This window comes from Sparus aurata, chromosome 10 (assembly GCF_900880675.1).
Source record: "Sparus aurata chromosome 10, fSpaAur1.1, whole genome shotgun sequence".
Taxonomy (NCBI): Eukaryota; Metazoa; Chordata; class Actinopteri; order Spariformes; family Sparidae; genus Sparus; species Sparus aurata.
In genome coordinates, this window is record NC_044196.1 from 26,590,185 (window position 1) to 26,618,021 (window position 27,837).

The following is a 27,837-nucleotide window of genomic DNA, read 5'->3' on the forward strand; positions in this document are numbered from 1 at the left end:
AGCACTGAACTAGTCTAGAATGCAAAAAAAAGAAAAAGCCTCAAGCAGACCAACACAATCTGGCACACCTAATGCTCTTCTTCACACACACATACAAACACAAACACACAAACACTAAACACTACCAGAGCTCCAGGCCATGCATTGTACAATCCATTTTTCTCTCCATCACAGCAAACAGTGTTGCCTGTGGCCACGCATGCTGACACTGAAGCATCTGGAGTTGCTCACAAGTGGACGCCCACTCTATCCCTTTAGGCTTTGTTATCGCAAAGCAGAAAAATAGAAAAAGAGAAAAGAGTGGGAGCTGAGTGGGGTGAAATTAACGTCTTGTGAGAACAGGCATGGCTAGACTTTGGATCCTCCAGGACCTGAGGAGGCTTAATCTCACTGCAACATCTGGCAGAGGCTGGGCAGGCAGAGGCAACATCAAGGCACCCTACTGTCCAAAGGCTCTTGAGCAATTTCAGAGCTGAAGAAAGACACCATTCAGTTCCGTTCCAGCCTTCCAATCCTTGGTCAATTTTCCCTTCCAGTGAGGTAACTGTGTGCATATGTTTATGTATGTTTGTTTATATGCAGCCTATTCTTTCAAATGCTTGTGAGTAAACAGCTAGACAGCAATCTTCCACAATTGATTGCTGTGTTTGAACACTGCAAATGTCTTGTGTGTTCAATGAAAAATGCACAGTTAAGCTTTATTGATTGGAAAGAATGGACAAAAGTGTTGTTATGCTATGCTGTTAAATAAATAAATGCCTATTGTTTTCAATTGCTACTGCAATGTATAATGTTTTGGCAAGATCAAAATAGTTTTCATCACCCAGGTGGCCTGCCTTTTAGCCAGTGATATTCAAAATAACAACAGCAGTTACATTTGAATAAAGGATTGCGTACAAGCACCATTTGTTCCAGAAACAAACAAATCTAGGTTAATACCACAATAACATCAGTGCAATTATTTTGCCTTGGTCTGTGTTTTCTCCTTCTTTTGCCTTGATGTACATGCATTTAGAAAACATTCAAGTTTTTGGTCTATGATCTTGTTTTATTTCTCCTGAGTGAATAAGAATAAAATACATAATCTGGTTTGGATGAGCCAAAGTAATCTCTTATAACTACAGGCCCCACTCAAATCTATAATCCTGTATCTCTAGCCAACATCAAACCCCATTATTTTTACGCTGGGGAAGGAAAAAACAATTGTTATTGCCCTGCAAGGCTCATAGAGAAAAGATCATTAGCCTTGATCAGATGGATTAAGATCAGCATGGGCAGCTCAGTACATTCCTCACCCAAACAATGCACCAGGTCACTAAATCTATCAGGCAGTCTCAGAGGCCAGCCACTGTGACCAGGGTTAGGCTTGATCTGTTACTGTCCAATTGTGTATGAGCCATTTTTCTCTCAGCCGTGTTCACGGTCATGGTCTGTCAGATCATCATTTGAAGGAAAATTAAAAATGGTTACCCTTCAGTATCTGAATGAACAGCTTGTATTTTTACCGTCTCAGCAATGTATTACTTTTTCTTGTTGTAACAATTTCTTAGCCAGAGATAGTCCCCCAATCACACATACTCAAACTGAAAATATCATTTATACCACTGCAGTCTTTGTCAACAACTCTCTGCTCCAGCAACACGACTTAGAGCACTAAGGTGTTTGGTGTCTTGCACAAGGGCATGAAATTTGCATTCTCCCATTAAATCAAGTCATCTGAAATAGGTCTTAGAGCTACAACAATTAGTACATTGATTGATCAGCTGATTGAAAGTAAAAAATATCAATTTAACCATTTTGATAATAGAGAATAATTTCAGTCATTTTCCAAGTAAATATTTGCAGAACACGTTCCAGTTTTGCATCCTTAAATGTATAAGTTCTTGTTCTTTGTCATTTATGATAATACATGAAGAGTCTTTGGGTTTGGACTGTTGGTTGGACAAAAGAAGCAATATGAGGGTATCACCTCTGGGAAATTGTGATGAGCCTTTTATTGTAGTTTCTGTACATTTTATAGACTAAATGATTGATCATGTATCATGTCATGTAGGTAAGATTAATCGATAATAAAAACTAATTGTCGATGCAGCCCTACTAGCAGCAAATCAAACCCTCACACCACTTCTTCATCAGTCTTTACAGGAAAACCACTGCACCACGCAATGAGGTAAACCTCTGCTTACATAATGAAACTATACATCACACACATGCTTGGCTATCAGTACACAGATGGTGTGGCTGGCTTGCCGGTAAAAACAGGTCAGTGTCGCAGGCAGATCATCAATTGAGGCCCTACAGTGTAAGAGCCGAGGGCCACCAGCCACCTTCCAGGGGCACTGGCCTCTCAAGGGCTTTCAACCTCTCTCTGCACCATCAATCTCAACCAACCTTTGAACACATGGTCACAGACACTAATTAGACCAAATACGTTCACAGGGAAACTAAAAATAGGAGGAATACAAAAAAAGTTGTACTCTGCGGGTTTGGATCAGAGACAATGAGCCATTTAAGAAATCTATGGAGCTGTCTTTTTGATACACAACACAGTAGGAACGGGGAATAATTTATTTTCTAATGTTTAATTAAATGTCGTGGCTTTAGAGAGCACAAATGGGTGTTACAAATACATTTTAGTATTCAGACTTGCACAAAACACTGTATTCTGACCCTGAAATATGTTTGAAGTCAAAATAAACTCATAGCCATTCAACGTTTTCATAATTCAATAAAAAAAACAGAGGGATCTTTCATATTACAGTTATGGCATAAGGGAAAAAACACAGAGACCTCTGCACAAGGAGAGGTGTTCCCCTCTATGGGAGCCCATATAATGAATAGGAAGCTTAGCCTACAACGCATGCCCTTGCCCAGTGCAAAGACATATTTGCAGAACATACTTCAAGTAAGAAAGTAGGAGACTGTTTGGTACTGTAATCTGTACAGGTTAAGGTCTGATTCCAATTCCACAGTTTGATGAAAGTTAACAGATGACCCCATGGTCCCTCAACAGTTCCCTATCCTCCACAGATCTTATACTTACACAGATTAAATTACCTAGTTTTTATCGTCCTATTCTGCTCCTCACTCAGTCTGAAGGGGCTACTCTGTCAAACAGAATTGCACAATTCCCACTATTCATTCCTGCTCCCTACCTTCCACCTGACATTTCCCCATCAATGGCCCCAGCAGTACTGACATGGAAGTGGTGCAAGGGCGCACACACACACACACACACAATGTTAGCACAGGTCAGGAAGTCTGAGGGGCAGTAATCTTGTCTGTCATGGTAACTATGATAACAAGTACTGTCCAAGAAAGCATCAACAATTGTATTTAAGTCAGAAACATTTGAAAGACTGGAGAGAACACTGTCTTCTCTCCATGCTGCATGTATTAAGGAGATCTGATTCATCACTGCAAGTCTAAAATTCTTCAGAGAATTAGCAACTCTCTACCTCAACATGGAGCATTTCCCTTTAACAGTCGACAAGTACACACATTCTACATACCAAACGCAGACTAAAATTCAAACAGAGTTCACTGGGTTAGCTGATAACAACGGAATTACACTATTACTTATGCTTTTATATTTCCAATATGCAGCAAGATAAACAGCTCTTGCTTGGTATATATATATATATATATATATATATATATATATATATATATATATATATATATATATATATATATATATATATATATATATATATATATATATATATATATATATAGAGATATACATATTTTTATATATATATATATATGTATATAGATATATATATATATATATATATATATATCTATATATATATATATATATAGATATATATATAGATATATATATAGATATAACAAAAAGCTTGTGTCTGATTTGACTGACAAACAGACTCAATCATCCAGTGGGTATAGAACTTCCTGAACTGTGCAAAGTAAAGACAGGCAGCAGCATACAGACAGACAAGCTAAGGCTGATCTATCCATAACATCTGCTCCAGTCCTGGTTAGTTAGCCTGCCCAAGGGTTAATGAGGCACCTCAGGGCAGGGCAGCCTTCGTTCACCCAGGACAGGGAGGAAAGCAGAAGGACAGCATTTCAAAACCACCATGTCATATGTTCAACAAAACCTAGTTAACTAGTTTATTTACTCAAGTCCTACACATCTTTTCCTATTTTTGGTTCATTGAATATATCAACCATATGCCTATATAGAGAGATAAACAGCCATCAAAACAAAAAGAAATAAAAAAAAGACAAGATAAAATAAATACTGAAAATAGTAATAGTTTTGGTTGTATCCGTCACTTTGTCTTATTCAGAAACTGAAATTTAGGCCCCCTGGAAGTCACTTATAACCGCAGTCCAATATGACAATGCTCCTCCCCAGAGGGAGGGCACACAGCATTATCAAGCAGCCAGCATCAGCATCCATGGCAGCTTTAAGGGAAGCCATCAGAGGGCCTGAGGAGAAAAGCATCGGTCTTACCTTCAACAGCATACTCTTCAGCTTCAGGGGAGGGTCCGAAGGGAATGCATGGAAAAAAGAGATAAAAGACACAAAGAGCAGGGTCATTTGATGTTACTTTTTCTTCAAATAAATGTCTTCCTATTTTATCTTAAAACAAAATCCTCACAAGATAATATCTAAATAAAGACCGTCAATGAGGCTTGAGATTTTGGAGATTTGACAGAAAAACAAAATTAATTCTGCTCCTCTGAATATATAATATGATGTCTTTTCACTGTTGACTCTCTTAAAAGCCTGCAAATAGCCAAATGGTTTTTTACAAAAACACATATTAGGCTCTTAAATAAATGCTCAATAGGAGTGTAGAGAACCCTAAACCAGAATACTGTAACAGAGGAAGCTTCAGTCAAATAGGATCCCCAGCTGAGAGACACTGACTTTCACATACTTCTTTGTGGCTTAATGATACAGTGCGGGGGAGTCGGAGAGATCAGGCTCCAGCAGGACACTTTACTTAAAAAAGCTACCCTACAGCAGCAGAGGCCAATCTGTAATGCTGGAAAATAAAAAGTACAACCGCCTGCCACTCTAGAAACCCCTACGTTGGAAGATGAGGCACTGCCAAAGAATGTAAAACAGCCTCTAGCTTGGCATGGCATCCCTGTGGAGAACTTGGCATTTTGATCTGCTGTTGTGACTGCCGGGCGTGGGTCTTCATGGGACACTGCTATATCAAGTTGTAGCATGGTCACTGATATTTTAATATAACTCTACATTGCACTGGTTCACTGTGTTTGTCTGATGCTGTATATTAGACAGTTGCATGCATTTTGTGGCACAGCAGCGTATCATTTATTGAAAGCATAATAACATTTTGGGGGTTCAGCTTAGTCCCATGTGTTGGGAGGCCTACATACTCAGCTGCTTTCAGCATCAAGATGATCGTAGCAGCCATTTATAAATCTGAAACACATCATTGGGGCAGAATCTTTTGTCCAAAGCAACTTACAGTAATTCATACATACACTGATGGCCTTGGTTGGCATGCAAGACACCAACCAGCAGGAGCTGTTTGGTGATCAGTAACGTGCCTAAAGACACTTTGACATGCAGACCAGGGGAATCGATCCAGTGACCTTCCAATAACAACTGGCGCTACCCCTGAACCACAGCCGCCCATAACACACCTGCAAAGTTCCTGAAATGGATTCTGTACCATTGTTGACCATTATGAAAGCATCTTTAAAGGGTCTAGAGCTTCAACAATGATAATAGTGAAACCACAGGGTTAACCAATGGTAACCAGGAAATACTGTATTATATCCTCTTTTTGCTCCTCCATCAACATAAAACTTAACACCGCTCTATGTAGATAGTTTGGGGTGTATTTAAAACTGCAAAAAGATGCACGCGGGCTGACCGAAAGACCTGCATTAATGGCAGAGCATTTGCCAAGGTGAAGCATTGGGAACCATGTTTGTCTGATGTAGAGTAGTGGCTGTTTATATAATCACTGGCCATGACTCTGCCTTTTCTCTTGTCTCATCTTTCATCATAGGCCATCATCCTTTCTTTCATTGTGCGTCCTTAATTTCTTCCTCTATATCTCTCTCCCACACTGAGTCAAAAGGTGTTTGATGTACAGTAGAGGTTGTTTATATCATCACTGGCCATGACTCTACCTTCGCCTCCACTCATCCCTCATCATAGTCTCTAATTGTTTCTTTCTTTGGGGTCCCTGTGTCTGTCATAGCCCGGCTTAATATAGTCTACCTCTTACACAACATGGAGGAAACATGGAAAGATAGAGCAAAGAGCAAAAACTAGAATTTATCTCTTGGATAGTCTGGTTTGTCTGGTTTAGTTGGGTTCAATTCATGTGTAATAGCATCCTCCTCAGACCTTTCAACTGCTTTGATAGGCAGATAAATAAAGCAAACAAAAAAAAAAAAACATTAACTCCTCACATTGTGTTCTACCTAAAAGCAAGGAAACAAAAAAACAAGAAAAACTTGAAGAAGAAAAAAAAATGGTTCCAATTTCAAGACATACTGCGTATTGCACCTCCTTATCTCTTGAGAACATTAAGAATCATCCCTCAAGATAACATTCTAAAGGAAATGAAGAGCCCAAACTAATTGTTAAATCTACCATTTCAAGGTTGACTGTTACTTGACAGACATTCCTTCTGAGCAAGTATTGTTTCACAGTGGGAATAGTTGTGAAATCTAGCCTTAGGGAAGAAAGACGATTTCAGTCAGACACTTGCTGGGATATACCCCATCTCTCCAGGCTTGTCCCTTTTATCCCAGTGATAGTTTCCAGTAGTCTTTACCATCCATTACCTTTATCCCAGAGCTGTGTTCCATTAGGGTGTATCCCACATAGCCTCAGGCTTTCAGCTCCACTGGGATCCTAGTCTATTCAATGTACATTGTGATTCATATGGGAATGTGGTGAACGTTTTTCGAGGGTAAAACGCTCCAAAGCTTTTTTCTATGTATTTGTGATGCACCGTTGCAAAAATGGGCCTATTGCTAAGGCTTAGAAACCTGTCTGGGATAAAAAGAGGTATACATATCCTTTATTCTAACCTTTTCCACCCAATTCAAGAGCAAAAAAAAGCTAAAAAGCTAAAATGCACAGACTTGTGTTAAAATTGACAGCCAGTCAAATGTGCCATTTCTTTCATATATCTCTAAATTAGTGTGCAATACCCAGCAGCAAAAGTGAAATTAATCACAGAGTCAGTCACAGGCTATAAAAGAGCAGGAATCGGGTTGCAATGAAAATAAATAAAACAAATACCAAACTAAAAATCAGATGGAAGCAGTGGAGAAGCTGGATTTATTCACCAATGAATCCCTGAGGGCTTTGGAGGCAAATGAGAGACTTTTCAGACCTAATCCTCACCAAGCTAACTGAAGGATTTACCGAGGGGGAGAGTAGCATGCCTGCATTGAGAAACAACCCGCTCCCTCTTACCATCCTGCGATTTTTGTATGTATTTATTTAAGCTACACAATTAATAGTTAATTGGTGGGATTCTAAAAAAGCGTGAATTGGCTTGAAGTATTTTAGCCAACAATGCACAACAACACTAGCTGCAAATATGCATACAGTTCAAACCCAATTATAACTTACTAATACCAACAATTAGAGATTAGATAGCAATAAACTACTAAACTAGAAGAAAAGATTTCCGTTATGACATACGGTTGCAAAAAGAACTATTAGGTGACCAAAGGCCATTATCAATATATATATATATATATATATATATATATATATATATATATATATATATATATATATATATACATATATAATTGTTTTGAGAAAATAAATAAAAGAATAGAGAATATAAATAAAAGTATAGTTGGTTCATTTTAACCAGCTATACTTTTAAAAATAACATTCTCAAAATAATTAAATATATATAGTTCATATGAGAAAATGTAAGGAAATGTACTACTCCTTTCAAAGAACAGCCAAAAAAACTGGTGCTAACCAAAAAGAGAGACAAGTGGGAGGCCAGAGCTAGAAATGTAACAATGCACAAAATGTTGCGACATCACAATAAAAAATGTCAAAATACTGTTGGGGTACTGTGGCTAAGATGGTGGTCAATTTCTATTTCTATTGTCTAATATGGCGAAAGTAGAGCAGCTATTGTTCTACTTTATGTTGATACAGCTATTGTAATGAAAAACACGGGCGCTCGTGTGTTAATTAACTGATATTTTATTCTAAAAGTCGTCATAAAATAAAGGGAACCACCACATTTAACAGCCCGGAGGACAGAAGTAGATAAACCTGGTAGAAAGAGTGCCCGTCCGTATGCGACGCTCCTTGTACAACGAACGCACCCGCAAAGAAGCGGGTATAATCTGATTGGTCAACAGTAGCCAGCCCTCTATTGGTTGACAGTGTTGATCCACAAGAAAAATCCGTGAGCAGAGGAGAGATCCGAGAGCAGAACTTGACCTGTGAGCAGGTGTGTGTTCTGAGCGCGTGCACTTAGATCTGAGCGCGCAGAGGGCACATTTGAATGCGAGCAACATTTTTGTGTGCAAGAAGGAGAAATGTGAACACAGGCATGTGATTTTTTACTTCAAGCAGACATTTTGAAAGAAAGCAGAAGAAATTTAAATGCAAGCACAAAATGTGAGCATGAGGAGAAAAAATTTGAGCACGCGAAGGAGCTGTGTCACTGAAAAGGAATGAAATCATGCTCTCAAACTGAAAATCTATGCTCTTGATTAATGACATGATTCTACTTCCATACAGCTCCACCATTAACTATTTTTTTTTACAAACCAACCATACGAAAAAACACATCAACTAATTTACACTGGACAACTACCGAGCATACAGTTTAAAAATAATAGGGTGTCAGACAATTTTGCGGCCCTGGTAGTCTGCAGGACAACAACAGGCAATATGTACAATCGTACATAATAGGGCTGGGCGATATGGCCTCAAATCAATATCACGATATATTGAGCAACTCACCTCGATAACGATAAATGAATGATAAGTAACCTCCCCCCCATTGCTGCTTTATAATATGTTAACCTCTTGAGCATTAGAGAACTTTTTTTACCATTATTTTCTTTATCATTATATATTTTTGATAGACACAGAATCTGTTTCAGAAGTCAGTGGGTCACATGACATGGAAGCTATTGAGAAAAAAATCAAGATTTCTGCATATTAATATTCATATAAAATAGAGGAAGCACTAAAGTACAATAAACATAGCTGTGTCTCATTCGTCCAGTTTACTAATACAATCTGCTGCTGGAGTCACTGGGCCCCATGACATGGAAGATATTGAAAGAACTGCAATTATTTTGTATTAATATATTTATGCTAAGTAATTTGATGACAGTCCCTAAATCAGTTTCCAGCGATTCAGTGCCATGTTCTGGGAGGTGAGCTGACCGTCCTCCTGCTGCTCACACTGGGTGAACCTCAGTAAAGTCGCGGCTGGACCCGAGTAGAGCTTAGAATCAAGCCCGACCCGAGCCCGTGCACATTGTGCCCGAGCCCGGCCGACACATTGAATGTAATTATGAACCCGAGACCGATTTAAACCCGACAACTGTTTAATACGTGGGCTGTTATAACTGACGTTCTCGACTACAATTGCGAGTTGTTTGAACTACAGGAATCGTAATGAATAATGCAACAAGTGCCGCACTTAATGCACTCGACAAAGCCGACAAATGTTATTACCACGGCCCACGACTTGTTTAAAATGGGTCCACACCTCCGACTTTCCTCCAAACTTGCTCAAAGTTAATTCTACTGTTTTTATTTTGTCTTTACATCTTCATGCTCCATGTTGCACTTAAGCTACACAATCAGTGATGCCGGTAACGCGTTACTAGTTTTGTCATTTTCCTTAGTAAAAAATATACATTTTTGCTTTCTTCTTGCGTCTCGGGGAGTGACGCCACGTACGCGAGAAGTCATGTTTTCGAGCATGAGGACACTCACGTGTCAGACCACGCAGAGACACAAATGCACACAACAATGTAGGGAGGGGAGAGATGCGCGTTTTCTAGCTGGAAATACAGTCATTATTTTGAGTGAATAAAAAACAAAACACAAATGTTTGATCAATGGACCGGCCCGGCCGAAGACAGTGGCCTGTTGCAGCCTTTGAACGCAGCATCATTACACAAACTGTCCGCTTGATTACTAACCTGGCATAGCTGGTGTTGCATCAGCAGGTGGAGTTCACCATCAAATTAATGTAAAATAAGCACATCAGTATACGCTGGGGTAGATTAATCAAGTGGCCCTAACATGTCCCCTGTCCCTAGTGGATGTTATGCCCATGACACCGAATATACCAACATGGCCAAAATGACGTCGGTTATCATCGTAAATTTCGGTATCGGTAAATTTTCGGTTTATCGCCCAGGCCTAGTACATAGTCCAAACATTTATTGCCAAAGATAACTTTGGCACATGCTTAGGTCATGGCTGGGTCTTTTCTTTTTATTATTGGGGGGAAGCAGAGGTACCTCAAGTATAAACCAAAAATAGATTGTATATAAATAATAATTGCCGTACACATCAAGCTTTTTTATTAAAGGACATTGTTCATGTTATCTTTTCCTTTGTTTGAGAACATCAGTATCTCTAGTTTGAGAAACAGCCCCCTCACAGGTCTTCAATTGGCAACTTAATTAAATGGTTCCTACAAAGCACCAATCTCAATGTCACCAGGAAAGAGGCAACTCCATGATACTGAGAGTTATAGGCAGATTAGCTATAAAAACTTGACAATATTGTTGATTCATTTGGCAACTCATTTGATGATCATGAAAATGTCATGTTTTCATGGAATCTGGTAACTATACACTGTATTTTTAAGGCAATGCTATTACCATTATCAGGGAAAAATAACGTGTATCAATGTGTCAGATGATATTCATATATCTGTGATATCGGCTCTGATAATATTAGGTAAAATTAATTCAAGTTATGAACGGTATTGTTTGTTTGCATATGTATCAGATAAAATGCCCAAAGAGCTTATGGATGATAATATGGATGTCAACTCAAATTCAACACATTTTCAAAGACAGAAAACTAAGCATGCAGTGAATGTATTGGTTTAGTCATCAAATATAGTTAATTTTTTCCCTCTGATACATTTTATATCAAACAATCACTATTATACAGATGCTACACTAAGTGGCATCTTATTGATAAATGGGCAAAACATTACTATAAGATGCAATCTACTGGAATCCTATAAAATGCACACATTTGTGAGTATTGTGATATTGAATTTCTGTTTCATTAAGATGAACAGTATACTAGCTAAACGGTGTTTTGACTTGAAAGCTATACATTTATAGTATAAATATATAACATATAATATATGTCCATTTTATTTGGCCATTAAGAAAACACACCTGCAAATATTCTTCCCATAAAGTGTTTCAAATGTGCTAATGCCAATTAAATTCTCTGTTCCAGCTGCAGTTTACTGACCTCGTGTTTTGTAGCTCAAATGTGGCATAAAGTAAATAAGTCACTTGAGTGGATTTTGGAGCAGCACACAGTACAACATTTTCTATGGATCTGGCAGGTTAGCACACCCAACCAACACTGGGTTAGAGTTACACAAAGAGGCCACTCAGTGCTGTGAACAACAGTGGTTCTTTTGAATTCAACATAATAGACTACAGCATAGCAAAAAAGTGTTAATTCATTTGAAATGCCCATATCAGGCAAGGAGCTATCATGTCAAACTTCATATGCGTACAATTTTACATGGTTCCTGTCTTCTGAGTCACTCTCGTTGCACTGGAAAGTCTGTTATTTGGGCCGGCAGAGTGTCACTCAGGAATCTGAGATTTCAAAAGGAAAGAGGGAAGAGGAGAAGCCCATTGCCCCCAAGGCTATTTGACATGACTTCAGAGAGGCAGAGAGGAAAAGAAATGGCAATGTTAGTGAATAAGAGAGACGGGGTAAGTGGGGAGACGACAGGCAGATGGAGAGAAACATGTGCACTCACACACAAACTCCCTACACCCATTTTCCTCCCTCTTTACATTCTAATCAGAGAAGAGCTTTGTCCTGAACTCTCCCACATTGTCAGAAACTTTCTCTCTGAGTGACAAGCTAATCCAAAAGACGTGGCCTTTGCAGATTTCATGCCAAATCTCACCAGCAAAACACAAAACTGCCACCCGACAAACGTGCAAATATAGTTGAGGCTTTTTAATCCCGATAAAGAAAAAAATAAACAAACTGACTGATTTATCTTGCAACACAACGTATGCAGTATTTCCCATTAGATACAGGATGTCAGGAAGGGAAAAAAGGGAACTGGGGTCAAATAGAAAGGATTACAGAGACGCAACCTTCCACATATGTATAGGGTTTTACTTCACTGAACAGTAAGTGCCGATTTCCATTTCAGATGTTCTTAAAATGGCCTGCTTTAAAGCCTTATCTGAAAATATGATATACCCCACCTGTTTCAAAGTAATGCCAATTATTTATTTATGAAAAATAAGTGAACATTGAATATGAAACCATCTACATTGAAAAGAAATCAAAGTACCCCATTCTGAAGACATATAGAAGATATTTTTCAAGTAAATATTAGGGTTTTTAGAACATGCAATTTTAATATACATGAATTCTTTTTAATCCCACCCCATGATGTCCCGATTTTACAGTTGATAATTGGTTAGCTGAGGCTTAGCTTAGTTGCTTATTCTTCTCAGTGTCTCCAAATTTTGTTTATGGAGTGACATTAGCGCACCGCCTCCATTGCTTCATGCTATATATAACATAGTTCACTATGCACATCAGTGCCTTCCACAAGCGCCGGCTGCCGGCCATATAGCCGACTACACAGTTAACTCCAGCCGGCTACTTTAATGACTATTATTTTTCGATTTTAATAAAGTTAAATGTTTTTCTAACAGACTGACAATAACGTCAAACTGAACCGCACTCATTAAAATTGTGATTCGCTGTGCTTGTACTGATAATAATCACAAATTACTCCGATCATCGCCGACTTCATTGATCACAAGGGAGAGAAACTCATCCGCGGCCCCGACACGCGGTGTGTGTGCGCGCGCACTCAGCGGAGTCAGTGTGTCGGCAGTCGGAGGCGAGAAGCAGGGCTCACCATAATACGCTTATTTTGTCACCGGTAATCCACTCTTCTCTTCCAGCGTCCATTTAGCAATACCTGCGACACGTGCTGGCATCAAAAAACACTGTCGGTTGTACAAATGAAACCAAACGGACTCTAAGAGTGTATTTTCATTAGTTGCTAAGGGAGAAACGTTCACTGAGTGTTTAATTGTGTAGCCACCACTGCAGACTGTGAAGGTGTCATGCACCGACAATAAGATATTTACAAGCCCAGAACGCCTCATGATGCAATATTATGTGAGCTTGTATAGCCTATTATTTATTATTTTCAGTGCGCAAATCACAGTTTTTATTGGTGCATTAGCGTCTGGCATACTTAGTTACACTAATGAATAAAAGAAGATGCGATATTTTGTAATAATAATAATATAATATATAGAGTAGACATTGATGCTGATAATAATAATAATAATAATAATAATAAAAAAAATAATAATAGAGAAAATGTCTGAGAAATTAATATAGGCTGCCTGTTCTGCAGGCACACTTAGGCTAATAATAATAATAATAATAATGTAACATTATTATTATTATTATTACATTTAAGACCAGTATATAAGATCGTACCCCCCCCCCCCCCCCCCCCCCCGTACCCCCCCCCCCGGCTGGCTACTTATGTATTATGGCTGGCTAGTCTGTGTCTTAGTGGAAAGCCCTGACAGTTAGGTCCAACGTTTGTAAGATTTTAGAAAAGAGGAGAAAAACCGATAATTTGTGAGGCTATTTGTGAGGTATGGTGTCGCTCTTATAAGAGAGCACCCCCATTACTTGGATAATTGTGCCATAACGATTAAAGGATGTATTTTCTCAAAGTTAAAACGTTTTGCAAAGTAGTCTCTTATACATATATTACAAATATATTATGTTTCTTATACAAACCAATCATGCACATCTGTAGTATTTCCAGACTCAAAGAGACACTGGTGTGACCTCACGCAGTGCCGACTCAAGAAGCAAAGGCAGGTTTCAGATGGAGGTCAGGGAGAAGTAATAACTTGAGAAATGAATGGGGGGCGCACCTCTTCTGCCAATGTCATCACAGCACTAAGAGTCGAAGTTAGAGGACGGGGTGAAGGCAATGGTTGACATGTATCAGGGCCCTCTGACAAGGTCCAACGAGGACAAGGTCAGACAGAAATAAACAGAGATAAGGAGAAACAGGAGAAACTGTTGGATAAAACCGATTAAAAGTGGCGATAAACAAAAAAAAGAAAAAAAAAGAAAGCCTTCCTTAGGAGTGGGCAATGATAGATAGTAAAATGATCGTCTTTATTTAAAACAAAGTCATCTTTAATGTGTGGTTCATTAATTTAACGTAAAACCATTAAATAAAGTCATTTTACAGTACCCTATGAGAAGACAGGTTTTACAGAGTGAGCTATAAGCAGCCTGGCAGTAAAGTCTGTTTTTTTATTCATTTTTTTTTATGAGAAAACAACACTGATGGGTTTCAGCAGGGGAGAGCAAAACAGAACTGACTCCAAACAGTTCAAATGAGACATAGGCTAATTAGGAAACGATGATCGCTTGTCTAATAGGAGCCAACTAGGGAGAGCAAAAGAGTGAGAGAAAGCAAAAAGACAGTAAAAGCAGACAATTTGTTGATGCTCAAACAGACACGGGCGTGAAAGGGTGGGGGGGCGGGCTATCAGAAACATGAGATTAGACAACCCAGTCCGTTCCGTGAAGAGCAGCAATAAGATGGGTTTCACAAGGTCAGAACTAGTTTAAAATTCTGTTCCACTTACCGAAAGCAACCATAAACAAAAAATGCACGGATGTCTCATTAGAATATGTGAATTAACTCCATTTTGAATAAAAAAGATAATTTCCAAGCCACTTCCTTTCCCTCCTGTGGGTGTCAGGTTGATTGACAGAAAGAAAAGTGTTTGATAATGCAGCACTAATATGAAAAACATTCAACTGAGGCACAATGAAATATTGCAGCAACAACAACAACAACAAAAAAACATTTGAAATGAAACTTTGACAAAATGAAATGAAGGCTTCTTGTTCGCTTGTATCTGGCGCTGCCTATAATCAATGCTGAAGCTTATTTTTCACAATGTAAGAGGATGAGTGGCAGTAAATTTTGTATCGAGGGAAGAAAATGTCCCACTGATTGTGTGCAGTAGAGGAAGTAAGCAGTGGGCTGACAAAACTACTGTGATTATTACCCATCATAGATTAAATGTATTGCACCTGTGTGGAATGGAAGGCTTACAAATAATTAAAATGCTAACACTATACAATAGGAATATTTCAAATTGGAAAGAAATGGCAGGTACTTCGTAGTACACACTTTGTGTGTGTGTGTGTGTGTGTGTGCGTGCGTGTGTGTGTGTGTGTACACGGAAATTAGTGTATCTTACACTAATCAAGCGTTGGCCTGGCCTGGCTGCCTTCCTGCCCATTAGGGCTCTGTAGCCTAGCGCACTTAATGACATTTGATTTTCAACTCGACTCATTTTTCACTACATTTAACCTTGATTTTGAACTCCATTGAAATTTGTATTAACATTATTCACGTGTCAACGCAATTAAATTCCAGAGTAATGACTATTGCTCAGTTAACCAACAGATTAATCCAAGAGCGGAGGGGAAGCATTGCCATGTTTCTCTACAGCCACTGCAATCACATGATAGGCTGGAATTTATAATATCTGTGAAACAGGTGACATTCATTTACATTCGCGTTGGCATTACGGAATGCAAATGAATCACGTTCAAAAAGCATTCCAGGTAAGATTTTGTGATGAAGTGATTCAATGTACACAACCTGCCTTGCGCATTAGTCAGTGGATTCCTGCATTTCATGGAATGCCTTTCGACAAACCCTAGAACAATGTTGCAGGTTTTACAGCATGTGTAGATGGAAACAAAAAGCAATAGCTGAGCATATTAAGTTTCATCCAGTGAAGAAAAAACAAACACTGCACCACACCATCCAAACAAAACCCTTCTCATGGCTGCTTTCTGGTCTATTAAGGCTGCTGTCAGTCGAGTATTACTGCCTCTTCAACAGCACAATGAGTTTCTCCCTGTATGACCGCTCAACACTGAGTAAAATGGCAGCTCTAGTAAGCTATTTGATTAGAAGGTGCGGAGGCTAAAACCGGTTGTTTACTTGAGGTGTTTTAGAAAGTTTTTTCTGCAATTAAACTGCTCTCTAGCTGGAAGTATCTCAACATGGCATCTTTACTTGGAGAGTTATTCGTATGTTATTTTGAGAAAATTGCCTGGCCAAACAGCAGGTGTGCCAGCTGTATTTTAAGCAGGACATTGGTTTGGAAACACAGCTTAAACTAAAACATTTGAGGACGGGGTGCATTTATTTAAAACAAATCAAATTGATCAACCAAACTGAAGGTGGCGTTTATTCTCCTTTAATATACTATTTTACTCTACATCTGGATACGACTGACTTAATAAATAAATAAATTAAAACAGTTGAATGAGGTCTTGTACTTAAGTAATCCCCGTTCAAGGTGACCTGAAGAGATTTGTTTCCAGTGGTCCTGAAATCTCCGACTATGATCATGAACTCATCAAATGACATGCAGAGATCATGTTTCTGTGTTCCCCAACATCAAATCCTCTGTCAGATTATTTCCCCCAGTGAATAATACAAAGGTGGGATTATTAAACAAAAATACAAACATGTGAGGTTGTGTTTTTGGATTGTTGGAGTTGTGTTTCTCGTGTTTTTAATCAGCATTCAATCTACAACGGGATGTCCTATCGTTTACTCTCATTTCAGGCTAAGTGTACTCTGTGCTCACTGCAGTAGCCTCTGTGCGTTGTTTCTCAACACGAGTGATCAAACAAGAGTGCTTTTCATCCATACATCATCCGTACACTACACCTGGAGTCTTTTGAGAATTGTGTCTGATCTGGTTATAGAGAGAAGTTATAGAGCCGCAGAAGCAACCAAGAACATTTGCAAAAACATTTATAAGTCTTCCATACCACATGCAATAACTCTGGAACTGGACTGGGCATGATCTGTTGTTCATTGTTGATTTACTTTTGTTTTTAACCAAATTTCCAGATTTGGACAATAAAGATGATGACTATTATTATTATTATCATTACTGTTATTGTTATTACCGTATTGACCTGAATATAGGACGACCCAGATTATAAAACGACCCCTCCTTTCAAGACTAATCTTCAGAAAAAGACTCTGATAACCAAAATTTGTTTCTCAATAACAAACTCACATACCCTCCTGTCAATCTCTTGGAAGCGGTCGCTTAGAGGACCACGATAAGCTTTTCTCTTACTGTTAGCGTTTTCAGACGATCTTTTTGGACCCACCATCTTCGGACGTTACACTCAGTAACTCCATATTTCTTGGCTGGCTGACAGTTGTTTGGCGCCCCCGCTGCATTGATCACGATTATCTTAAAATTAGCATCATAGCTCCGCCTCAGATGTCTGTTAACTTGCCCCACTTTTGATCCACTTTGCTCCGTAAAATCACCGCGTCTCAACATTTTTCATCTCCTGTCACTTCTTCTCCACTGTGATTGACAGATAACCGCAGCCACAGTGTCAGTGACGTCTCTACAATAAGCTGGCGCCATCTGCCGTTGCGGTCGTGTAGCGACCCAGACAACTATCAGCAAGTGTCAACGGTTAGACCCCGATTATAAGACGACCCCACTTTTTCACATAATTGTCATTGAAAAAAACCTCGTCCTATATTTATGAAGGTAGATTTGTGTATTTATTATTCAATCAAAAAAAAGTTTGCTTCAATCAAAATATATATTTTCAATAAAAGAAACCTTCACTTCAATCAAAAAAACCCCTTTTCAATCAAAGAAAAAAAAGTGTTTGAATGCAAAAATATAGTTGAGACTCAAAAAAATGCATTTGAACACTGTTTTTCTTTGATTGAAAATGTTTTCTTTGATAGAAGTAAAGTTTTTTTTGTTTGAAGCAACTTTTTTGATTGAAGTAATGTTGTTTTGTGTTTGGGCCATATTATGGGTAGGACATTTATGTCTTTATAATTCAATCAAAAAAGAAGTTGCTTCAAACAAAAAAAATATTTTCCATAAAAAAAATCACTTTTTCAATCATAGAAAAAAAAAAATTTTAATGCAAAAAAATATTTGAGACTCAAAAAATTGCATTTGAACACTTTTTTTAGATTGAAAATGTTTTCTTTGATTGAAGTAATCTTTTTTGTGTTTGGGCCATATTATGGGTAGGACATTTGTGTCTTAATTATTCAATCCCAAAAAAGTTGCTTCAATCAAAAAAAATATTTTCAATCAAAGAAAAAACTGTTCAAATGTATTATCATTATTTTTTTTGATTGAAGCAACTTTTTTGGGATTGAATAATTAAGACACAAATGTATAATATGGCCCAAACACAAAAAAGATTACTTCAATCAAAGAAAACATTTTCAATCCAAAAAAAAGTGTTCAAATGCAATTTTTTGAGTCTCAAATATTTTTTTGCATTAAAAAAAAAAGTTTTTTTTTTTTTTTGATTGAAGTGATTTTTTTTATGGAAAATATTTTTTGTTTGAAGCAACTTCTTTTTTGATTGAATTATAAAGACACAAATGTCCTACCCATAATATGGCCCAAACACAAAACAACATTACTTCAATCAAAAAAGTTGCTTCAAACAAAAAAAACTTTACTTCTATCAAAGAAAACATTTTCAATCAAAGAAAAACAGTGTTCAAATGCATTTTTTTGAGTCTCAACTATATTTTTGCATTCAAACACTTTTTGTCCTTGATTGAAAAGGTTTTTTTTGATTGAAGTGAAGGTTTTTTTATTGAAAATATATATTTTGATTGAAGCAAACTTTTTTTGATTGAATAATAAAGACACAAATCTACCTTCATATTATATTCGGGTCAATACGGTATTCTCATTATTTGCTGAACTGATTATCTACATCTACTCATCATAAGCTATCAACTAAGCTTCATACACACGAATACACATTTTTTTTAAATGGGAAAGGCCTCAGAGAGCACAGGTTTCAATCACAGTATAGCTTAGAAACTGCTCTTGCCACTTTAATGACACCCTGACACAATGGACACCCAGAAAACAGCTATTTGAGGTAACAAATCAAACTGTGAGCCTTCAAGCAACCGCCGCCAAGCACAGAAATGAGTACCAGTCAAACAGAGGGTATTCGCTCCGACGGAGAGCTGCAACAGGCCTGTAATAGGGCCAGCATTTACAAAATTGACAAGTATTGACAGCAGCACTGGTCTAAAAGGAGAAGCAGAGACAGTGGATGACATCATTGGCCGTTCAGAGACAGCCTGCCAGAGTAATCTCCGTGAAGTCACTGCCTATTTGAAGCCACTTTCTAAACCATCAGTGATGATTAGACATCAACTTAAATTGTGGCTGCAACACTTTGGAGATTTAACTTGTTTTTCTTTTTGTTTCATTCATGCTCTCAGCCAGTATGACTGGTGTAAAGAAAAGTCAAATGACTCAGTTGCGGTCAAAGCATTGCAGTGACATTTCACCCCGTGGGCTCACATTCTCAAGTCTCTATCCCTATGGCAAAGACACAGTGCAAAGTTGTTTCTATGCGTAGCTCTAAAGACAGAGCGTAACAATAATGGGGCCGGGGTTAAAATGTATTTCCCACAGGGGTTCCCAGTGCTAAAAATATGTATACTTACCATGCTCTGAGGTTTTTGGATAACAGGGTTTACCAAAATGACACATATAGTTAGGTTCAATCAGCAGTGGTAGATCCACCTCATTGATGTCACTATTTGTTAGCTGGCAACCACTCAGATCCCTCCCTCAGCCCAAAAACTGTGAGCAAAGACACATCAACACACATTAAGTGACATGCTTGCTGCTCCATTTCTCTACCAGACCCCAGACTGAGTGGGCTGATACTGCTTGCTGCTCCCATCATGTGCTCTTTTGTGATCTAATGATGCATCGCTATCATGTTTAATTCAGCTATGTAGATGACTTTTTAGTAATAAAAAGTTTATCATTTGAAGCATGGAGGAAAAAAAGTTCTTTGTATCATTAAACAAGGCAAAAAGAAATATTTTCTTAGATCTGTCAGACTACATTAAACCCAGTGGTGAAAAATCGAGTCATATGGAACATTCATGTGTCATAAAAATGTCTTTCTTGTACAATTGCTGCAGGAAGGTCAGGAGAGGAATGGTACAGGATGGGAGGAGGTGGTCTGACAGTTCATCGATGATAGCAGCACATTAGTATCGACACCAGGAATTCACAGGGGAGAGCAAATCTTATCTTTGCAAAGCTAGGAAGACAGGGGAGATGGGAGTGAGGCTGGAGATAATGGGAAAAGAGAGGAGTGGGAGAGGGAGGGGAGTACAGCGGGGTGGGGGTGGGAGGTTGAGGGAGATATGAGATGTAGGAAACCTTGGCAGAGGGCTTATCTCTAATTTGATATAAGAAGCAGGATGAGGCTGAGGACTGTTGTTTCAGGGCGGGGCACTAAAGAGAAATCGACACAGTTAGATGGAATAAGCCGTGTGGTGAAAATTAAGAAACATATCAGAAAGTTTCTTTGTACTACAACTAACTTTCCTGGGTCATTTATATGTTTGATGGGATCACTGCACCAGATGTAACTGTGACCTAATGTTGTCAATAAACAAAGACAACTGACTTCCTATCCAGATAATTCCAGGACAGCAACAATGGAACTTGCAGAGTTTGGGATTTTTGAGATTGTGGTTACCCATGAGGATTATATCCTTGCGTCCATCCATGACCTTGTATTTGCTTTGAAGGTAGTGAGCGAAAGCACATTTAAGATGCTAAGAACAAGAACAAGAACAAGTGTAGTCTCTCATTTTTATTTCATCGTCCTTAGAATAATTGATTTGCTCAAACTTATATCACAATATTATTGTAAGATCATGATTCAAAACAACTGTATATATCAACATTCTGGACTGTGGAAGGATTTTGACATAAAACTCACTTTCAAGGATGTCAAGGATGACTTGAAAGGAGAGATAATGTGTCAAACGCAGCGTGTGTGGTATAAATCACTGGTGGGGCTTTTGACAAGAGCTAAAAGATTTGACCCAGTTAAACTCTTGTCTCAACTGTAGAGAAAGAAGACGTATTCATGCTTTGATACCTCAGACTTTCTCTGTAATACATCTTGGTGCTTTCAATGCCAGCAGCAGGTACAAACGCCTACACCTCGCCAAAAACCTCTAAGCGAGTGGAGTGGCAGTGGAAGGCAGTCGAATCTAAAAACAACCAGATGACTGTGAAGAAGACACTGTCAGAAGACATTTTTGCCGGAGATTTTTGTTTCCACTTTGCGAAAACACAAGGTATTTCTTTTCATTTTTCTGCACTACAGGAAACAGAAGGTTGTTTGTATTGGAGAACTTCCGCTTTAGCTTTTAAAGTAGAGCTATTTTGCATTTTAAAGAAGGTATATAGCATTTCAAAATACTTTTTAAAAAATGGAAACATGGAGCGTGATGATACAGTCTGAATATTAGTCTCAGAGGGGGACATGTTTAAAGTTGTTGAGAAGACTGCCGGAGACAGAGAAAACATGAAGACGGAAAAAAGAAAAAGAAATGTGCAAAAAACCCTGAGAAAGAAGCCTGGAAGACCAACAGCATCCGAGATTGAAGGGGGTGTGGGCAAAACAAACAAGCTGAGAACAAAAGAAATTGAGGGATAACAAAAAAGGAGGAACAGTGGGGTGTGAGGGGGGATGACAAATCTCTTAATCTCTCTCTCTTGCTCGCTCTGGCTATGTTTGTTTTGTGCTGGTTTTGGCCTCAAGTCGCCCGTCGATCCCCTCGTAAATTGCCTGTGTCGATCCAGCCTTACAAGCTTCCACACACTCCCCGAATCCCTGTTAAAACGGTCACGCCAATAAAAGCCCATTCACTTGTAATGAATTGAGAGAGAAGCTAAAGACTAAAGGGGCTGATTTAGTGACAATTGCTGATGATCCTCGATTGAGTTAGGATTGAGCTAGCCCGCCTCTCCGGTCCTACAACATGGCCAGCATTGTCGAGGATTTCTAAAAGGAAAAATAAAGGCTGCCAATTCCTAATCCTTCTAGTCCATCTTTGAAACATACACTTCTAGGCAATGTACAGTATGAGGGAAAACAACTCACCCTGAAGACCCTGCAATAAAATTCATGGTTGTAGCTTAAATGGTCAGAAAGTGTGCTTGGATAGAGAACCACAGCTCAATCTGAACCCCATATGAAAAAAAATATATATATATATTTCGGTGTTTGCAAAAGCTGGTAATAAGAGCAAAACCTTATGAGCAAAGTAAAGTATTGATTTTGGAGTGTTATTTGCATGACAATGTACAATAAAGTAACACGTATCATTTTGCTTTTGCTCTTGGAAGAATATTTTGTCCAGCAAACAAAGTAACAGGGAAATAATTCATATAACCAACCAGTAGTTCAGTATTATGCACAGTGCTTGGCTAACAGCCTCCAGCATGACTGACAGTCACCTAGAAACCCAAAAGGCATTCTAAAGTTCTGCATGAAAAACAGATTTTCATTCCACTGGGGTATAAACATCATATATTGTATCTTGCAAAATTGTATTTTGATATTCTACTGTTTTGCTTTGCCTGCAACACACCAACTGATCCAGTACATTTAGACCATGCATCCAACTATATCCTTTAAGAGTGATGTTGCAAGGTGCTGAAACCATAGAAACAAACCAAGTTTATTTGAATTTTCAAGACAGGTATATCGGGATGATGTGATAGGACTGCAGGTCCAACGGATTTAAATTTGGTAACCCCCAACTGCAGCTTCTCCAATCTGTTGCATGCATTGCATGTTGTTAGATGGCTCCTTTTAACCAAGCTAATATAAAGGTATATTTATGGTTCCTTTTATACATAATCTTTTATGAAAAAAATCCTCATTGAGATGTTGTCCTTTTTGTAAGCTTCTATGTTTTACCCCGTTTTTGTAATGTACTCTGACACAATCAGCCTCCAACTGACCGGCTCAACAACTTCCTGGGGGCAGCCATAGATGTGCCAGTTTTCAGAACAGGGATTTCATTTGTTTTAGATTTTCAGAACACTTTATTACGTTAGAAATAACTAATTTTGTTGGGGACCCACGGAATTTCCCTGTGACCCTGGGGTCTCAGTATATTGAAAATCTAGCAACATCAAACTAAAGTACTTCCTATTCTTGCCTTGCAGGTTTATGGATATTGGCCATTTGACCATAACATGGGTTCTCTGGGCTCTCTGAAAATTGCATCTTTGCACACGTAAGAAGATGCACGCTCAGAAAACAAAAGTATAGACTTAGGGAATAGGACTGCTTGATAGATGCATACATAAATGTTTTTGGCATTTAAAATATGTGTGTGTGTGCCACATCCCATTCATGTTACACCAGAGTACATTTGAGTCCATTATAAATTAACTCTTGTAGCAATCAACTGCCCTCAGCTTGGATAAACCCACCATCCAGCCACAGACCAAGGACATCTGAAAAGTCAAACAATAGGAGCTACTTTTGCCAGTAAAAGGTCAAATATAGGCAATGTACATGGTCACACCAACTGCTGCATTACGACACTGCAATTCCAGTGTTTATCTGTTGTTCACCTCGAGAGAAAGAGATGTGACAGGGGTTGGCAAAAGTGTGAAAATGGAATGCTGAGTTTTCATATATATATATACAAAGCTTACTTGTAGACATGCCATTGTCAGAACAATTGCTTCACAGTTTCGACACCTACTCAACCCTCTTGCCAGGTGCCAATGCGCGTCTAACTCACTGCTGTGCCAAAAAACACTGCTGTCTTAGTGAAAAAAAAATGCATTCACAAAGTAAGCAATGCAATATGTGAAGTTTCTGAAAAACAGTTGGTAGCCTGGGGCACACCAACACCACCACGTGCCTTCCTTCCTAGTCTTTGACAGTAAATCAGTACTCAGTGTGTATGTCTCTATGTACATCACATGTGGGTTGTGAGTTTGTTGACCTTTGTTATCTCAGTGTGTACTAGTGTAAGTGTCTGCCACGGTTCAAGTGTGTTTCCCCGCTCACTGCCACAAATCCCTTACCCACATTAGATTTAACAGGAAAATCTTATAATGGATAGAGCTATCTTAAACAAGTAAGTCACAGCAGGAGCTCATTCTCCTGTAGACATCAAGCAGTTGTGTAATAAGGCTGTTGATGACAGAGATGAGATCAGGCTGACACTGAAATGAGTTTGTATGTACAACCAGTCAGATTGGTCAACAGGTCAGTCAAATCAGACCTATCACAATAAAGACCAGTCATGATTTCTAAAGGAAAGAGGAAATGCTATACTAGTATGCATCAAAAAAAGTTTTAAGAAAATGGCAAGAAAATAAAATAGGTGAAGAATGCTCACCAAGGTGTAAATAATGACGGCAGAAAAAGGGAAAAAAAAAGAAAATAAATGACAATTTCATACTTGGGCTATTTTCATTAAAACACATAATTTCTGTAAAAAATTTCCTCCGTGGTGAAAATTACATTGAGTCCTGATCCTATCAGGAAGATAAATTAAAAGAATAGAAAGAGAAAAAAGAAAATGATTGAACGTGAAACCACGTATTTTAAAATCTTGCAAATATCGTACAGAGTGATCAGGTGGATGACCTCTCTCTCTCTGTGCCCACTAGTCTTCAGGACATTATCTGTCCCAAGTACTCCCTCGTCCACATTATAGATTATGTGTATACATTTTTGAAATCGACTGCTAAATTCAGTGTACAACAATAGTTAAACAAATTTTAGTGAAATTTGCTATACAGCAGAGGTTGGTAAAATCAATTTAAGCTTATTCCATCGGTTTATTTGTAACCGTTGCTCTGAATAAAAATTCAAGAAAGGAAAATAAAAATACAATATGTCATGATGCCTCTTCAATTTTTGGATAGCTTTATCTTCTTTTTAATAAGATTCATGATGTTTAAGGGTAAAAGCATTTACTTTATTTATTTGCAGACATATCAAAAGGTAAATACAATGTCACTATTCATTCCTGATGATACCATATATTCTGCCAAGAAAAAACTACTCCACAAGTGTAACTACAGAAACTAGAACTAAAGCAGTTCCGACATTTTGATTCAGTTGCTTTAACAGACCCATGCGATTTGTTCACCTTTTCAAAAGAATAGGCGATTCGTGAGTCTACCCACCACCAGAGACAACCCTCAGCTTTTTTAGACAACGTGCATTGGATCCGAGTATTGGATGTTATGACATTAGCTTACAGAACATATATATGTCTGAAAAGGTCAGTGCAACAGGGTCCGTCTGAGTTCCGAGACTCGGATTCAGAAGCTTGGTGAAAGAGTGGAAAGGCAGAGAAGAACAGCGAGGGCATCTGCTTTGACCTAGACAGGGAATAAACAAACAAACAGGCTGCCAGGCTATCAGCACACGCAGTGAACAAACAGGGAGGCTGACAAATCTCCCTCATATCTATGGAACCAAGCCAGGTATCACACAGGTTAGAAAGGTGAGGTGTTGGAACAACACACAGGTGGTGTTGATGTGACTTTGAAGCAAATCCGTCCAATCTAATCCACATGATAAACTTCTTTTCTCTCGCTAATTCATTGATTTCTCAATTTCGAAAAAAAAGTCTGATGCTTTCCCGTCCCAGCCTGACTGCCCCAACTGAATGACTTCCCATCTGAAGGTCGAAGACAGAAATCAGGCCAATGAGGCTATTAAATTGACTGAGCATTGATTACTGTTTTACAGAGAGCTTTACTCATTCACCTCTTACAAATGTAACATCAGGTATCATTCATCATTTATGCCGTGCTCTCGCTAGTGACATGCAGTGAAACCTATACTTGCCCGCTGTCAATAATATATGGGAGCAGAGCTGAGAGTGTGCAGCTTCTCCTGAACACAACACCAAGTACATTTCATTTATTCACCCCTGCTCAGGTTGAAATTGTGCCAATTACTGAAATAAGTTTAAGTTGTGTTTTGGCTGTGGTGGTCATCTGCATTCTCTTTGCCTTTGTAAAGCTTGGCACTTACATGGGAAATGGCAGAACAGTATCTGCACAGCGTTCCGTGAGCCAGGGATCAGTGTAGATACCCTCGCTAGTAAACCTGCTAATAAATGACAAATGTGAGCTTCTGATTGCTCGTTTCATTGAACAATGCGCAGAGAAAGCCAGTTCAATAACTCGTCATTTATTGTTCTACTCCTTCACCACTAGACAATGATAGGGCCAATAAGTAAAGGTCGGTCCAGCAATAAAAAAAACGGCTTTGTTATTGTGTCACCCTATCCCACACTCTCACACACAAACGTGCGAAAACTCTGTACTGTGTGCTCAAACACTGAGTGAACACAAAGATTATAGACACAGGAATGCATACATGCATACAGACAAACTAAAGCCACACCTTGTAAACCACACCCTGGTTCTGCCCTATCTCCATGAAAGGTCACCTGTCAATAATGTGCAGTTAAGTCTCAGACATAAATGAGCTCTGGATTATTATTTCTTGGTTCCACTCCACCACTGTTTATTGTAATTTCATTAGCTCAATCTCTGTTCTTCTAATTACACAGACATCTTTTGCAGCAAATAAAAGTTAATGAGCTTTTATGAAAATAGCTTGACGTGACCTTTTTACTTATTCATCTATACCCCCCACCCCCTCCACCTCCTCTTGTCCCTGTCAAACTGCACTGTGGAAGGTCCCTGATACCGTGGGATAAGGATGGAAGGACACACCCCTTTCAAATTCAAACAAAAAAAACAACTGCCAAAAAACGGTCTTTTCAATCAACATCAATGACTCTTTTCCCTCCTCCATCTGTTCCATAGATCATTTAGCCTTGTCATCCATAAATCTGCAAAATGCCCTTTTCAAGCTGCTCATAAACACCCTCATAGATCTTCAAAAATGCCACCACACTGAGGCAAGAGCTGCTGATGGTAGTGAGCCCACAGCAGTTCAGCTGCCTACAGTCAGGAAGTGATGAATGTCAGAATGAATGTGTATATTACAGTCTGCCAGGCAGTGCCGATGGTTTTTGGGTTGAGGTATGCAAGTGAACTAGGAAGGGGTTGATCAAGAGAGATATATGTTAACGTTATTTACTTGAATTGCCCAAATATTAGGGCTGAATGATTAATCGATTTTAAATCAAAATTGCATTTTGAAAATTGGCAAATCGCAGAGGCTTGCGACTAATTTTGCGACGGGTTGCGAGTCCGACCTATGTTTAAACACGTTAGTGGTTTTACAAATTCATGCTGACTTCCTAGTGTAACAGTCAAGCTTACCAATCATACGTGGCCCATGGCGTCTGCGTATAAGCCTACCAACAACAAAATGTTAAATCCAAATGAAACTACATCATTATACTTTATCTAACTTGATTGCAGAATGTGCAGTCTTTAGATGCTGCGACTGAGCTGGAAATATTTCAGTTACAGAAATTGTTTACAGAAATGTCCTCTTGTTTCTTTTGGAATTTGTTATTTGTTTTGTTATTAAACTTGTTGGCAGCAATTAATATATTTCACTTCTTGATGGTATATTGATGCGGTAATGCTCCATCACATGTTTTAAATCTATTACACAGTAGGGGTGGGCTGATCAATCCA

General features: G+C 38.6%; 1 protein-coding gene across 8 annotated transcripts in view; it reads right to left on the reverse strand.

Annotated features, from left to right (window-relative positions):
• Positions 1-27,837, reverse strand: part of nrxn2b (neurexin 2b) — a 661,557-nt gene that overhangs the window by 523,801 nt on the left and 109,919 nt on the right. For all 8 annotated transcript variants that reach the window (XM_030429949.1, XM_030429947.1, XM_030429950.1 and 5 more), the window contains one exon: positions 4,490-4,510. In XM_030429949.1, the coding sequence (XP_030285809.1) occupies positions 4,490-4,510 (21 nt within the window). The remainder of the gene's footprint in view (positions 1-4,489; positions 4,511-27,837) is intronic.